This window comes from Salvelinus sp. IW2-2015, linkage group LG22 (genome assembly GCF_002910315.2).
Source record: "Salvelinus sp. IW2-2015 linkage group LG22, ASM291031v2, whole genome shotgun sequence".
In the NCBI taxonomy this organism is placed as follows: domain Eukaryota; kingdom Metazoa; phylum Chordata; class Actinopteri; order Salmoniformes; family Salmonidae; genus Salvelinus; species Salvelinus sp. IW2-2015.
The window spans coordinates 20,286,702-20,302,519 of record NC_036862.1 but is presented as its reverse complement, the minus strand read 5'-3'; the positions used below and the strand labels follow the sequence as shown (position 1 = coordinate 20,302,519).

General features: G+C 43.6%; 1 protein-coding gene across 2 annotated transcripts; it reads left to right on the top strand.

Moving 5' to 3' along the window:
- The first annotated feature begins 3,859 nt into the window (after positions 1 to 3,859).
- Positions 3,860 to 14,128, top strand: LOC111949657 (FH2 domain-containing protein 1). 2 transcript variants are annotated; one of them, XM_023966999.2, is made up of 13 exons: positions 3,860 to 4,173; positions 4,508 to 5,057; positions 7,035 to 7,096; positions 8,213 to 8,315; positions 8,584 to 8,669; positions 8,794 to 8,894; positions 9,267 to 9,337; positions 9,524 to 9,631; positions 9,722 to 9,792; positions 9,928 to 10,045; positions 10,856 to 11,020; positions 11,285 to 11,436; positions 11,607 to 14,128. In XM_023966999.2, exons 2-13 carry the CDS (start codon positions 4,686 to 4,688, stop codon positions 13,012 to 13,014), a joined length of 2,817 nt encoding a protein of 938 aa, XP_023822767.2. In that variant the 5' UTR covers positions 3,860 to 4,173; positions 4,508 to 4,685; the 3' UTR covers positions 13,015 to 14,128. The 2 variants fall into 2 exon arrangements, with proteins under 2 accessions (XP_023822767.2, XP_070290208.1); XM_070434107.1 differs by having other exon boundaries at positions 3,860 to 4,178.
- Positions 14,129 to 15,818: the final 1,690 nt, after the last annotated feature.

The following is a 15,818-nucleotide window of genomic DNA, read 5'->3' as shown; positions in this document are numbered from 1 at the left end:
CAGAGGCTATTTTTAATACATTTTCTTAGTCCTAGAGTCATGAAATGTTCAGAGTACATTGAGGGGAGTTACTGCTTTCAATACAAGAAACAAGTAGGCAAAAATGGATATGAGGTTTTCATCAGACAGSGACGATAGAGTAATATGGCACCCATAATCTATAAAATGTGTTTGTTTGAACATTCTGAAAGTTATGTGGCAGTTGTTCTGCCATTGAAATGAATGAGGATACAACAAGCTTTATACTTTATACAACAGCCTATGAATGGTAGCAAAAAGCTGTGTCGAAGCAATCTAGGTTGAGTCTGACTGCACATGTCAATGTTGGTTTGGTGTTTGTAGCATAAACGATTCAAGAGCAATGCGTTTCCAACATCGAAGGTTGAATGGCTGTATGGGCATTTGTGGTGGTGGTTATGGGTCTGTTAGCGGAAATACAAAGCTTTGTTAGAGTGTTTGAAGCTTTTGGAGGTAGAAAAAAACGCTATGCTATTAGGCTAGGTGGATACAGTGAAGCAGCTCAGGTAGATTGTATGGACAAAACAAATGTTTCTATTTGCATTACCAGTTTCACAGCTCCGGGCAAGAACACACTCTAGGCCAGGTATGGAGATCGCTTTAACCAGGTTTCTCAACTCCACAATGTACAAATACAATGGAGTTGAGTGTGGGAGGACTGCACCTCCGACTTCATCGAGTCACTTTTCTTGTACGTATGTTTGTCCTGTGTAAATGCAAGCTTTTATTTGGTTGCTGAAATCTGTTGTTTTTGATAAATGTAGCATTTTACGCGACCTCTGCCAAGGGAGACATTATTTGTTAACGGAGAAGGAGCAGCCTGTCATTGCACACCATATTTTTTTGTTTTGGCAGGGGACGCATAAAATGCCAAAACGATGGATTCCAAATCCAACTGACAACTCTATAACAACCAGGACAAGCACAGTAAGCCTTAAAGAATGGATATTTATAAAATTATCAAGTGGTAGTGCATGCTTAAAGTCGTAACTCCCACCTGGACTAGAGGGGAAATAACTATGTGAGAATGCTGTTCATAGACTATAGCTCAGCGTTCAGCTCAACTACATAGTCCCCTCCAAACGTATCACCAAGCTCGGGACCCTGTGACTGAACACCTCCCTCTGCAACTGGATCCTGGATTTCCTGACGGGTCATCGCCAGGTGGTGAGGGAAGGCAACAACACCTCTGCCACGCTGACCTTCAACACAGGGGCCCCTCATGGATCTGTGCTTAGTCCACTTCTGTACTCCCTGTTCACCCACGACTGCGTGGACACGACTGTGTTGGTTTGCTGACCAACAGCGATGATACAACCTACAGGGAGGTCAGAGACTTAGAAGTGTGGTTCCAGGACAAAAACCTCTCCCTCAATGTCAGTAAGACCAATGAGCTGATCATGGACTATATGAGAAAGAGAGGAGAGCAAGCCCCCATACATATTGACGGGGCTGTAGTGGAGCGGTTTGAGTGCTGTAGTTCCTTGGCGTCCACATCACAAAGGACTTAATATGGTCCACACACACACGTACAGCCCCTCTTCCCCCTCAGGAGGCTGAAAAGATTTGGCATGGGCCCTCGGATACTCAGAACGTTCTACAGCTGCACCATCGAGAGCGTCTTGACTGGCTGCATCACCCTCTGAATGGCGCACATACACAATCCATGTCTCAATTGTCTCAAGGCTTAAAAAAATCTTATTTAACCTGTCTCCTCCTCTTCATCTACATCGATTGAAGTGAATTTAACATGTGACATCAGTAGGGTATCATAGCTTTCACCTGGATTCAACTCGTCATGTCATGGAAAGAGCAGGTGTTCCTAATGTTTTGTACACTCAGTAGCTTAATTCTTGTGTATTTTATTCCTGTTGTGTTACTATTTTTATTATATATATTTTTAACTCTGCATTATTGGGAAGGGTTCTTAAGCAAGCATTTCAAAGTCTACACCTTTGCATTTAGCACATGTAACAAATACAATTTGATTCGATTTGAACTTCCTACTCCATTGGAAAACAGTGGATTACGTGGCACAGTACTAGTCTGACAGACATCACATAAAATGCTACTTTTATCAAAARCTACCGATGCTACTTTTATCAAAAACTACCGATTTACACAGAACAAACATAGGTACAAGGAAAGTATTAACAAATTAACATTTTTACATGTATCGGCTGACAGTGACACGATGAAGTCGGAGGTGCACTCCGCACACACTGGTTTCCACTCAACTCCATTGTAGCCTACTTGTACATCGCATATGACCAGTTTTACACTGTTTACATCTCACTGGATTATATCAAGTAAAACTTTGGGATAATTCAGTAAGAACACTAGGCCTACTGTAAACTGACACATTTGGGTGGCCAGACACAGCACAGATTTTACAGTACTGCTGTCAAAATGGAACATTGCACTGGCAGTTAGGGGGTTAACAGGGCAACTGGCTCAGTCATTAATGTATATATACACTAGATGACTAGAGTGGGCACTGTGTTGAAGCCACCATACCTCCATCTTGGCACTCCAATATTTTTGAAGGTATAGAAACGCATTTATTAATGTTTACATTCGTTTTTGCCACACACACAGACACCTTAATGCATGCTTTTAATTTATATTATGTTAGCTAAACATAAGAAAATGGAAATGTGAAATGAATGTAGGAGAATATAACACATTTCATCTGGTAAAAGATAATACAAAGAAAAAAAATGTTTTTTTGTTAATTTCTCCCCCATCTTCTTTCAAATGCAAGAGAAATGCCACAATGTATTGTTGCAGTTAAGGCACAATTTAGATTTTGGCCACTAGCTCGCAGCAGTGTATGTGCAAAGTTTTAGACTGATCCAATTAACCATTGCATTGCTGTTCAAAATGTTGTATCAAGTCTGCCCAAATGTGCCTAATTGGTTTATTGATACATTTTCAAGTACCTAACTGTGCACTCTCCTCAAACAATAGCATGGTATTCTTTCACTGTCATAGCTACTGTACAATGGACAGTGCAGTTAGATTAACAAGAATTTAAACTTTCTGCCCATATCAGATATGTCTATGTCCTAGGAAATGTTCTTGTTACTTACAACGTCATGCTAATCATATTAGCACACGTTAGCACAACCGTCCCGTATGTGGGGGGTGGGGCAATTTAAAGTATAATTTCCAGAGATTACTAATATTATTGTTCCCACTACATCAACAAAAAATACTTAAATAAATGTAATTTTGTCCTTGAAACATTTAAAGATGCACAATGCAGAAATCACTCTGCCATTTCATGGTTGCTAAAATTCTAATAGTTCGCCTAATTTCAGTTTATGTGACAAAACAAGCAAGTATAGTGTAGAGAATCGAAACCGCTGTGAAATATTTTTTCCATAACCAATAATATATTTTCAGCTGTTTGAAGCTGTTGTACAAAACCAAAAGTAAAAGATTCAAAAATGTTACTTAATAACGGGAAGCATAGAAATGGCACACATAGAACAGATTTACCACTTCTTAGACAATGAGAATGACAGATCTATAACACACATTTCTACGTGAATTTGGTGGGGTCGCCCAAAAAGTGACATTTCGATCATTCCTATGGAGGACTGCTCCTACCTGGGAGTGCCAATATGGCCGACCAGTGGCTGCAAAGCCTCTCAATGTCCAAACTTCTGTACCAGCAATCCAGGGTTTATATACATCTTTAGGCAGGTAAAGTTGCGACATGCTTTTACGTCTCCTCTGACACCTCGGTCGTCACTAGTTAGCACAGCCACAAGGTCATAATTATGGCTAAACTCCGCCCCTTTCCACAATTGATCTTCTTCAAATCTGATTTTAAACCTTAATCCTAACCTGAACTACACTGCTAACCTTATGCCTAACTTTAACCTTAAATGAAGACCAAAAAGCATATTATATACGTTTTGGAAATGTTGACTATGTGGCTGTGAAACCTGACTTTGTGGCTGAGTTATCTAATGGAAACCTAACAGCACTGGTAGCAGACCAGTGGTAGTAGTCAACTCAACTCACACGTCTGATGTTGAAGTTTGAAGAGGAAGGCGGCGGACTAACTCATGGATTGAATTGAATTGTAGTTTTTGGTGTTTCAAAATTGTTTTTACTCTTGGTGGAACGTTGCATATCGAGCAGGTAAGGTAGGCTACAGAATCCTCTTCCCTTACTTTGAATGTTATAACACATTAGTAGCTTAAAGAGAAAACCTGATAGGTAGCCTACTTACTGTATTCAGTTATTCTGGTGGATGTATTGTTTTGATTTTTAAATTCATACACGTATTTTATCATTAGGCTGCTTTCAATGTCTTTCGAATTAAGCATTTGTTGATATGTTGTCTCATTTGAGCACTTCAGCAACAAGTCATGAGGCTTGTTCGGGGCTGGGCAATACAGTATAGGGAAGTAAATTCTGCTGCATGCCTACCATTCAGTGTTAAAAGTTTACCGGTACCATTATTTCTTTACAGGAGGGATCAATCAAGGAAAAGGATTATATCACCCTCTTCAATAACTGATTTTCAACACTAGTCAAAGAACATTTCCGTGACACCTTGCAGGTACAAAATGGAGGTGATGATGAAGCAATAATGATGAGACCATGATCTGTTCCTGATCCTTGGTCCATCTAATTCCTTTCCACTAAAGATGGAATCAGCAGTCACTCCACCACCTCCTCCTCCACCACCACCACCACCTCCCCCCCCCCCCCCTCCCCCCAGCCCCCCTCCCCCCGGCCCCCCGCCTCCCCCTGGCATGGGCTTCGGGCTATCCAGAGGCCGCCAGCGCAACGGCTCCAAGATGCGTAACTTCAACTGGGATGCAATCCCCAAACACGTGGTGGTGGGCAAACACAACATCTGGACGGAAGAGAAGAACCTAGGAGAGTATGAGCTGGACACTCAGAGGATTGAGGAGCTGTTCAGTCACAGCCAACATCAGGGACAGGGACAGGTACAGAAGGCTCTGAACAGACAGAGTCTCAGAGGCAAGCCAACCAACGGTCAGGGCACAGAAGTGGTGAGTTGACCTAACCTACTGTACCAAGAAGCACTTCTCTAGTTTTATACTGGCAGCTGGAGTTGAATAGGATAAGTCAAGAGGTACCACAACAGCTGGAATCACATCAGCTATTTTGCTCCTCGATTAGATACAGTATATAAGTCTGCAAGGCATACATGTCCTATCTGGTCCCAGCCAAGGCCTCTCCAATGTCATGCAAAATTCTGTCATTCTTTTCTTGCAAATTTTTTCTCACCTGAGAGTTTGTTTTGAGCAGCTATACTTTCTGGGAGTAGACGAGAGACGAAACAGTGTATTGAATATGAATTCTGTTCTGTTTATGACCAGAGATATTGGATATGTTGACATGTGTTCTTTAGACCCTAATTGATTTTCTTAGGGAGTGTGTGTAGTGGAGTTGTGGTGTACATCATATCATCACAGAGTGATGTGTTGTTTTCCTACAGCCTTTCTGTTGTAACAGGCTCAGTCAGGGAGTCATAGTGGCCAGGGTTAGGGTTACGGTTAAGGTGGCTAGGTGGAGGTTGGGAAATACATCAATTCCAGCAGCCCATGACTCTTGTTTATCTCCATGATGCTACTTTTTTTGTTGGTCTGGGCCCTGGCCAAAAGTAGTGCACTATGAAGGGAGTAGGGTGCCATTTGGGAAGCAGTCTCTCTATTGGTGTGGCTCTAGCATGATTCTATGTGCGCCTCACTGGGATCAAACTCAAGTACATCAGGAAGCAACGATGTATTAGTGAAAATGTTGTGTTCAAAACAAACCAATCAGTAGGAGCAAAGCTTGGAGACGATTCTACCCGGATCTCTTTTTATATGATTCATTATCATGCTGTAATTGGAAGGCTGTCTGTCATTTCTGTCCACATACCTATCAAGTCTATAACATCATTTGAATGCCAACTGCCAGAGTGCTTGATTTAAACTAAACTCTCTGAGAATAAATTGATAATAAATATTTGCACTCTGCAAGTAGCATTAGTTCACCAGCATAGGCTATCTAATCTGATTTCTAGATAAGCACTAGTTCCCCACACAAAAAAAAATTGTGAACAAGCAACACAATTCGACTAAATTAATGACCATCATTTTACTATGTGTCCATTTCCCTTTTTCATGTGTGATATTGTGTGACTTATTGGAACTATGACATGTTCCTCTTAATGTTCCTCTGCTTAACAAACATAGGATGTTTATGCAGTGGGGTTTCATCTAGGAATCCTTTGCTGTATGAACTGAAGGGTGGAGTCAATATAGCCTAACTATTCTTCATCAGTTTACCCAGGGAGAGTAAATGAACCACTAATATTTGCTAATTGTTGCCATACAGTTGATACTTTTATGTATTGGATAATGCTACCTCTATAACAATGAACTGGGTTGTGGGTTCAGAGACTGTACTTCCCTTCCTGTAGGTGTCGGTTGGGATTTTACAGAACTGTTGTGAAGCATTGTCCTGGTTTACAATGCTATTGTCATATTGACAAAGCTATTTTTGATCCTCTACTTGTTTGCTAGTGAAACCACCCTGCTATCACATTTAGGCTACCTTGGCAGTACAATAAAGGTCAAATGTGGAGCTATTGAAACTGGCCTTTAGTCTCTTACCTGTCCTTGTTTCTAACTCAGTATAGAGGAGCATGACTTAGGAATGTCAGTATGTTGACAGCTGTTGCAATAGCTTATCATGGGCTCTCAAAAACAAGTCAATCAAACCAGTAAAACCTTAACCGTCGGAATCAGTTGTTTTTGGGGGAATGAGGATGTATTTGTGATAAAGAAGAAGACTGTGTTTAAGGAAAACGCTAAGCTCCTGATAAACTCAACGCCTGTTATTGACCTACTGATATCTTCACGTGTGTGTCTGTGTGAATGTGTGTGTTCTGGAATGACCAACGGATGTTGGTGCGTTTGTGTGTTCTATTTTTATTGACTAACTCATGTCTTCATGGCTATGTGTCCCACCACCACCAGGTATCTATACTGAACTCCAAGAGGAGCATGAACGTTGGGATCTTCCTGAAACAGTTCAAGAGGTGTGTCAGAGAGAGGCAAAGATATACTGAATTCCAAATGGCACCCTATTCTCTAATTGTGCACTACTTTTGACCAGAGTCTGATCTAAAGTAGTGCACTATATAGGGAATAGGGTGCCATTTGGGACGTAATATAAACTGGAAGTGTGCTGAAGGTGTGGAGCTGTGGGTTTGTCAGAGCCACGTGTTTCAGGATAAAGATCACACAGTGGTTGAGTCTCAAATTGCACCGTCTTGCTATAGTGCACTCCTTTTGACCCCATGGGGCTCTGGTCAAAAGTAGTGCATTATATAGGAAATAGGGTGTAATTTGGGACAGCAAGGCTTGGTAGTCCTGAGGCTAGGCTGCTTGACATTCCCAGCTCTGTGTTTCTGAGGTACAGCAGCCTGTCCCAACAGGTCGACTCGACATGATAACTACTGCAGGAACAGTGCAAACAGGTCATTCCACAGATTAACTATTGAAAAATGTTTCTAAATGGTTTTCTCTGTAGGCCCACGGTATTACTGTGTTATATATTACAACATTACTACATGCCATGGGCTACAGTGTCTAATTTTATGAAGATTCTCGCAGTACAGAAAACTCAAAAAACAATAAGCATAAAACAGTAAGACATAGAAGTATTATTATCCAAATGTTTTGTCATTACATTTATTTTTCATGTCCATTTATGGATGCACTTTTCTGTTTTCTGTTAAATGTATTTTTGTGTCAGGGTTTTTGTCCTTGTGCTTCTGAGTAAAGAAAGCATTGTTCCAGTTCAGCTGTAGTAGGTGTATACAGTATGTGGAGCAGGTAAGGGCTTGTCTATGGTTGGTTAAGTGGAAAAATGCCGTAAGAGGGTGTTCAACCAATGAGGTAAGAAGGAGCCTTGCTTACCAGGCTTAAAGAAACATGGCAACGAGGAAATGAGCAACACATTTAGAGACCCAACCCTAGAACATGAGTAATTCAGGAAAATAACCACATTATGTAGTTGGAGATTAATGAATCACAGCTATTCTCCTTGACTAGTCCACTAGGAGAACCTATTGAATGAATCAGTCGATGAAGTTTCCAAAGTCACGTTGATTATAATACAGTAACTGATCAGTGTCTGTGTCTCTCCGCAGGCCAGTGGGAGACATGATCAACGACATCAGTTCAGGAAACGGCCTGAAATTTGGGACAGGTAAACTGAAGGAGCTGTGTAAGCTGCTGCCAGAGAAAGAAGAGGTACTTCACACAGCCTTTCCCAGTAGGCAAGCATAGATCAGGCCCGCTGTCGCTTTGACACCTGTGTTCTGCATAGGGCAAACTCCAGTTCGACCACCATTGGGTGAGCTGAGGTTTGTCGCCAGCTTGCCGCCATTGTTGATGCTAACTACCACAGTGAACTGATCATATTTAGCTTGAGAGACAGTTATAACAGTGTTCTCCCAAGTTACAACCCTTATCGTAATGCTGTGTCTTCCTAAGATTGTTACCTGTTGTGTGTGTGCAGGTGAAGCAGCTAGTTGGGTTCAAAGGGGACCAGTCAGCTCTTCCTGAAGCAGACCTGTTTATGATGCTACTTATCAAGGTTCCCAGGTGAGTGAGTGTTGAACCATCTACAAACGTCTAATTCACAGTTTTGTACAGTTTTGTGTTTTCTGTGTCTTGAATGTCAGTTGTGTTCTAGAATGTGAATCATTATTCGTGCCCTTTCTTTTAGTTATGAGGAGCGCCTCAACAGTTTRGTTCTCAAAGAAGAGTTTTTCCCGCTCATGGATGAAATGAAACAATCCATCGCCACCATGATCACAGCTGGAAAAGGTAAAGTTTGCGTCTGCATGTGATCTGGATCTTAATAAGGCCAGTGTGTATCTGTACTAAGCTCAACTGTCTGTCTGTCTGTCTGTCTGTCTGTCTGTCCTGTCTGTCTGTCTGTCTGTCTGTTTCTGTCTTGTCTGTCTGTCTGTCTGTCTGTCTGTCTGTCTGTCCTGTCTGTCTGTCTGTCTGTCTGTCTGTCTGTCTGTCTGTCTGTCTGTCTGTCTGTCTGTCTGTCTGTCTGTCTGTCTGTCTGTCTGTCCTGCCTGCCTGCCTGCCTGCCTGCCTGCCTGTCTGTCTGTCTGTCTGTCTGTCTGTCTGTCTGTCTGTCTGTCTGTCTGTCTGTCTGTCTGTCTGTCTGTCTGTCTGTCTCTCCAGAGCTGTTAGAGTGTGACGACCTACACTCTGTGATCCGGCTGGTGCTGAAGACTGGAAACTACATGAACGCTGTGAGTGGAAAAAAATGATATTATATACTGTATACCTTTATCTATGGTGTAAACTAAGTTGTTGGCATCCGAAGCTTTGAGTAAGCCCAAGAAAAATAAGAACTCATTCTACAAGTTTTGAATAATCCTCAGGTTAATTTGTCAGCCTGTCTGACTGTCTCTCACTTGTCCTCTGTGTGTCCACAGGGCGGCTATGCTGGCAGTGCCATTGGCTTCAGGATGGCATCGCTACTGAAACTAGTGGACACGAGGGCCAACAAACCAGGCATGAACCTCATGCACTATGTAGTCATGGTAATTAGAACCCTTATTTTAAGCTCATCCTTTATCTAGAATCTTGTTTGTCTCTGATGTAATAGTTGTTCATGTGTATGTCGATTATAGCAAGCTCAGAAGGTTGATGTGGCCATGATGAAATTCCCAGACAAACTCACACACATCGCTGATGCAGCAAGGTACAGATACACAATGTCTTACGCACTTCAACAATATTTGTCATATAGCTGTTTGCCCCACAATAAGGCATTCTATTGTAGTGATTGTGCTTTTCTGTATTGAGTGATTGATATTGGTGTTCTGCCCCCCTGTAGGATCCATAAGGAGGACATAGAGAGTGAGTTTCAGAGAGAGGTGAAGAAAGTAAAGGAGGCGAAGGAGGAAGCGCAGAAACAGGAGGAGCTACGGGCTCAGATGGAGGACTTTCTCAAGGTGAGGTAGCCTGCCTGTGTATTCTCCATGCCTTTCAGATCTTGTATCGCTACCTTCCCCTATACTGTATACCTATGTAATGTTTCCAGGGCCACAGGTTTTGCCTGACCACTTAACCTGAACAGGGCCCTTTTTATAGCCTTAATAACCTCTGGTGGTGAATCTACAACTCTAGGACCAGTGATGAGGTTGTTGATGTTTGTGGTCCCCTGTAGTTTCAGAAATGTAGTCCGAGACCCCAATGGCACCCTTTACTTTTTTACGTATAGTGCAGTACTTTTGACAAGGTGTGACGCACAAAAGCGTAGTGGGTGCGGAGTCAGGCGCAGGAGGCAGAAAGTACTGAGTAGTGTTTTAATAAGGCACAGGGAAAAGAATAGTGCGCGCCAAACACACATAGGCGCAACAAACACGAAACCCAAAACCAGGACCTAAATAGTCCAGAGGGAAATCCCAAAACGAAAACACGCTACCAATAACCTACCACACACAAACACAGTGGAAAAATTAAGCCCGCACAAAGAGCAGGCGGGCCGACTAGCTTAAATAACCCAACTAAACGTAAACACGAAACAGGTGTAACTAATAAGACAAAACCAACATAAAAGGGAAAAGGGATCGGTGGCAGCTAGTAGACCGGTGACGACGACCGCCGAGCACCGCCCGAACAGGAAGAGGAGCCACCTTCGGTAGGAGTCGTGACACAAGGGCCCATAAAGGTTTATTAAAAAGTATTGCACTATATGGGGAATAGGGTGCCATTTGGGACACAGCCTTAGTTATTTCTGTTCTGTGTGTGGTCCCATGTAGGAAGCAGAGTGTCGTCTGGCTGAGACTGAGCTCTCTCTGCAGTCGCTGGGTTCAGTCAGTGACTCAGTGGCTGAGTACTTCTGTGAAGACCCCAGCAAGTTCAGACTGGATGAATGCTGCTCCATCTTCAGCTCTTTCTGTGCAAAGTTCCTGAGGGCCATCCAGGTAAAAAACGGTTTGGAAAGTAGTCTATATGCTCCTTTTACATACTATTATTTATGCTCTCTGTATTACGGACTTTCATCTTGGCCCCCTTGGGAGCATAGCTTTCCATGTCACTCTTTTCTGTGTGAGGACTTTTGGCTGGCTTTTGTCTTCATTGAGTTACTCTTTTCTCTTTAGCCTTCCCTGCTTTCTTGGTGGAGTCCAGTGTTCACTGTCTCTGGCGTGTGTTATTGTGTTATTGTGTATTATTGTACCTGTGTGTAGGAGAACCGTGATCGTGAGGTGGCGGAGATGAAGAGGAGAACCAGAGACAGACTGCTGAGCGATGCTAATGCTGCTAAACGCCGTTCCACCGCTACCTGCTCCATACGGGACAAGGATATGGAGGGTGTGGCCCTGGAGTCCGTACTACAGAAGTTAGACATACTTTAATGAACATCACTCTTTTGAACTTTTCTTTTGAAATATAATCTGTTATTTAGCGATTTTCCTTTTGTATTGTATTCTGTGTTTTTCATTTTTTCTGTAAAAGTGTTTTGTGACATTCATGTTTACTTTGAATAAAGTTTGATTTGATTTGATTTAGGTTCCTGACCACTCATGTGTCCCAAAGGAGAAAATGCAAGGGCACACCTTCCTGCACCAGTAGCAGCCTATCAAAGGTCCCCATTCAAGCAAACCTCCCCTCGGCAGAACAGGGAAACCAAGGTTCTGTTAAGGCCACAGAGGTGTGTAAGGAGAATGAGTGGAACTCTGCCAGAGACCTGACTGGGACCTCTCAGAGCGACCAGAAGGACCAGTCCCACAGCAAAAAGAACTCTCCAAATCCAGAGGAGACACAGCAAAACCCTAAGAAACCAGAGCAGAACCACAGAGGTTCTAGTTCTGGTTCTACACAGCCAACCAAGAGAACCGGTAGCAGCAGCTCCTCCTCCACAGGTAGACCCATCTCAGTGACGATGAAGGACAAGGAGGAAGAGGAGGAGGGAAATGAGGAAGAAGCCCAGAAGTTGCGTGAAGTGTCCAGGAAGGTTCTGAGGTATCAGAGCAGCCGTGGTAGTCTTTCGTCTGGGGAGTACGGCCTGGAGCAGCAGAAGTCTCCTAATGCCACCAATAATACTAACACCTCCACAAAATCACCCAACGCTACGACCACTAATGCTACGTCCTCCACCATCTCCACCATCACCTCCACCTCCCCTCACCAGAGGACCTTCCAAGAGGACAGACAGCGGCTTCTGGGGGATGCATGTAGAGGCAGCGAGAGTCTGGCTAGATACCTCCTCAACCCTCACCTCTCCCCCAAGGGAATACTCACCCGCAGACACACCTTCACCCTCCTCCCTAAAGCCCCTCCTACTGAGGAAGAGGAGGAGGATGATCTGTTCACTTTTCCTACTACTCCTACTCTGGGGGTCATAGGGAGGATGAAGTCAGTAGACACTGGTCTGATGTCCCCGAAACACAAAGCCTCTGGAGGACCTAACCTCACCAAACTCCCTGGTCACTCGGAGAAGTCTTGTGTCCGAGACCTGGTGTCTAAGAGCCCCATGTCAAAACACAACGTCTTGACAACAAGTCTCAACATCTGCAGGGACTCTGAAAACAGAGGCTTGGTGGTACCCACCACCCCTCGCCACTGTGAGACATCTGGTGTCCAGCAGGACAAGGTGTCCAACAGCTTGTCAGCAGCAGAGAGACCTACACACGTAGAGATAGGAGAGCTGAACCAAGACAAGAGCTCCTCGATAGTCAAGACAAAACCTCCCCCCTTACACCTAGAACTCAACCACAACCAGGATGAGGAGATAAAGGAGTTTTCTCCCACCCCTCTCCAGACACTCGTCTCCCAGAAGCCCAAGCAGGCTGACCCTCCTCAAAGCCCCAAACACAATATGGATAACCCTTCTAAGAGCCCGAAGCCCAAACCTTCAGAGAGCAATGGATTCATGTCTTTCTTTAAACGCCTGAGAGAGAGGAGCAGGCCAATGTGAGGAATCTAGTGTCCAAGACCGGGTGTCCAAGAGTGTCAGCAGAGAGACCTACACACATAGAGCTGAACCAGGAGAAGTGGACAAAAGAGTCTGTCCTGGACAAGCCCTGAGCCCAAACCAGATGGCTATGGATTCATGTCCTTCTTTGAATGCCTGGGGAAGAAGAGCGAGCCTTGCTAACAACAAGGATATAGACTCTAGAGGGGCTCTAGACTCGTGATTCATCTATTTATTCAGATTCAGACTACTCAGACAGATGTTACATTGCCCTATGGACTATTGAATATATTTATATCCATCCATTGATTTTATAAAGGTTTAATTCAAGGGAACTGTTGAAGTGGATTTGTAGTGGAAAATAATGATCTGTTGAGACTGGGAGAATGTGTCCAAAAGACAAATGTAACTTTATTCCACTAGGTGGCAGAGTGAGACAACAATGCCACATGTAGTGTGCTGTAGGCCACCAACAAATCACTGTTTATTTGTTGTACCACCTCATATTCCCCCACAGAAGAGCATGACAGTTATTGTAATATGTTTAYCAATGTCTTTAATAATAGTGATATATTTACATCAGTATTCTTCTGACTAAATAAAACCACTGTTGAGTGGAATGGACCCAATGTGATCTTTACCTTGGAAAATACTGGAACTATCTTTGCCATATACAGTACTATTTAATTATATTTGCCGGAAGATATACTTACAGAGCTGTAGAAATTACATTAAATTACAGACGAGGGCCTGTAAAGAGAAATACACAGTATTAAGATCAAAGAATTTCATGGACAAACCTGTTAAATAATAAAAGTGTTTTGCATTACATTTATCACGTCATTTCAAATTTGTATTAAAGTGCTCCTCTTCTTTCCTCATTTCATATGTCTGTACTGTATTCTATTCTACTGTATTTTAGTCAATGCGACATTGCTCGTCATAATATTTATATATTTCTTAATTCTTTTACTTTTAGATGTGTGTGTTGTTGTAAATTGTTAGATACTATTGCACTGTTGGAGCTAGGAACACAAGCATTTCGCTACACCCACAATAACTGCTAAATATGTGTATGGGACCAATAAAATTTGATTTGATTTTACAAACAACCAAACACTATTGTATTTCTCTTATTGGGGTCATTGTTACAAAGACTGCCAGTCTCTTAGCCAGGCTGAATGGCAGGCAGCTCCATGGTGGGGAGGACGGCACTAATCCCAAACCAAGTTGTTGAGGTCTCAGTCTCAGAAATGAAGAGAGCCAGGCCATGGGCCCTTGTCAAAAGTACTATATAGGGAATAGGGTGCCATTTGGGATGCAGACCAAGCTACCAGCACCTGGTGGTATAGCACAATGGAGGGAGAGAGCCATGGACCCAGCAAGTACTCCCCAAACTGCTTCAGTGTGTGGCCCCCAGCACCCCAGCCTCCACCTGCCTCCCCAAGGATGTACCCCCTGCACTCCAGCCAGCCTGCCTCTCTGCCAGTCCCAGGGACCACCCTGCCTCTCCTGGCAGCCAGGGCCTCAGCATGATGCCCCAGAATGTACACCATGCATCCCCCTCTGCACCATGGGCCCGCCTCCCCCTGCCTACTCATGCACCCCAGTCTGCCATTCTACCAGGCATAGGGGCCCCCTGCCTCCCCCCAGCCTACCCCCAGCTAGGCCAGGCAGGCCTGATCCCAGGGGGTGGGTGAGGGATTAACTTGTTGTGTTGCAGAGATCTCTGGGAGGGAGGAGGGAATGTGGCACTGTTTGTGACTTGAGTCGTGATGTATTATTTTGATAATCCTTTGTGATGATCCTCATGAAAAAACACCAAACGATACTAAAAACCACTATTGTAAATCTTTAGGTTTCCAGAAAGACATTATATATTGAAAGCTGTCCTCCTGCTCTAAATCCTGCGCTTGATAAGCATACAAATAGACAGACAGATGCGTGGATAAGAGCTTCTATTATGTAAAATTATCAGAGGACAGTTATTGCTTGAACATTATATGCTTGCATTCTAAATGGGATCCTATTTCCTATATAGTGTACTACTTTTGACCAGAGGTAGTACACTATATAGGAAATAGGGTGCCATTTGGGACACAGACATTATGTATGTGTAGCGGTAGTCTGTCTCTGTTATCTACTGTACAGTCTGGTTTCTGCTATCTGCGGCTGCTGTTGAGTCTGCCTGTCTGTCTGGCTGCCATCTGGGCTGGATGCAGTCTCCATAGCAACCCCATCTCTTACAATGCGACCCTGACAGGGCCGTCTATGCCCACCCCCACCCCTCCTCCTCCCCCTCCAAACCTGTGTCAGCATAAACACAACACCTCCTATTGCCACCATGTACATTATCTCCCTCCTCTCTCTCTCTTTGACTCCCTCTCTCTCTTTCTATCTCCTCCACCTAGATGCACCAGTTTTCTAAACCCATTAATGAAGAACTTTATGGCTATGGAGGAGAACAAAAGAATCATGAGGATCTCAAAGCCTTTGTTGTTGAAACACTAGAGATGATCCTGGACTGAGTCCCAAATGGCACTCTTTCCCTTAATAGGGCATCACTATATAGTGAGCTACAGTACTTACCATATGGGCCCTGGTCAGAAGTAGTGCACCATATAGGGAACAGGGTGCCATTTGAGACGCCACCTCTGGTCTTATTGGGTGTGTATATTACGGTGTGTGGATTGAGCTATTTTTAAACACCTCTTCTGAAAGCATCGCCTTGCATGTTCCACTGCACCCCACAAGTACCCCCATCCCTACCCCCAAACCCTAGCACCACCCTGTCCTCTTGCCTTTCA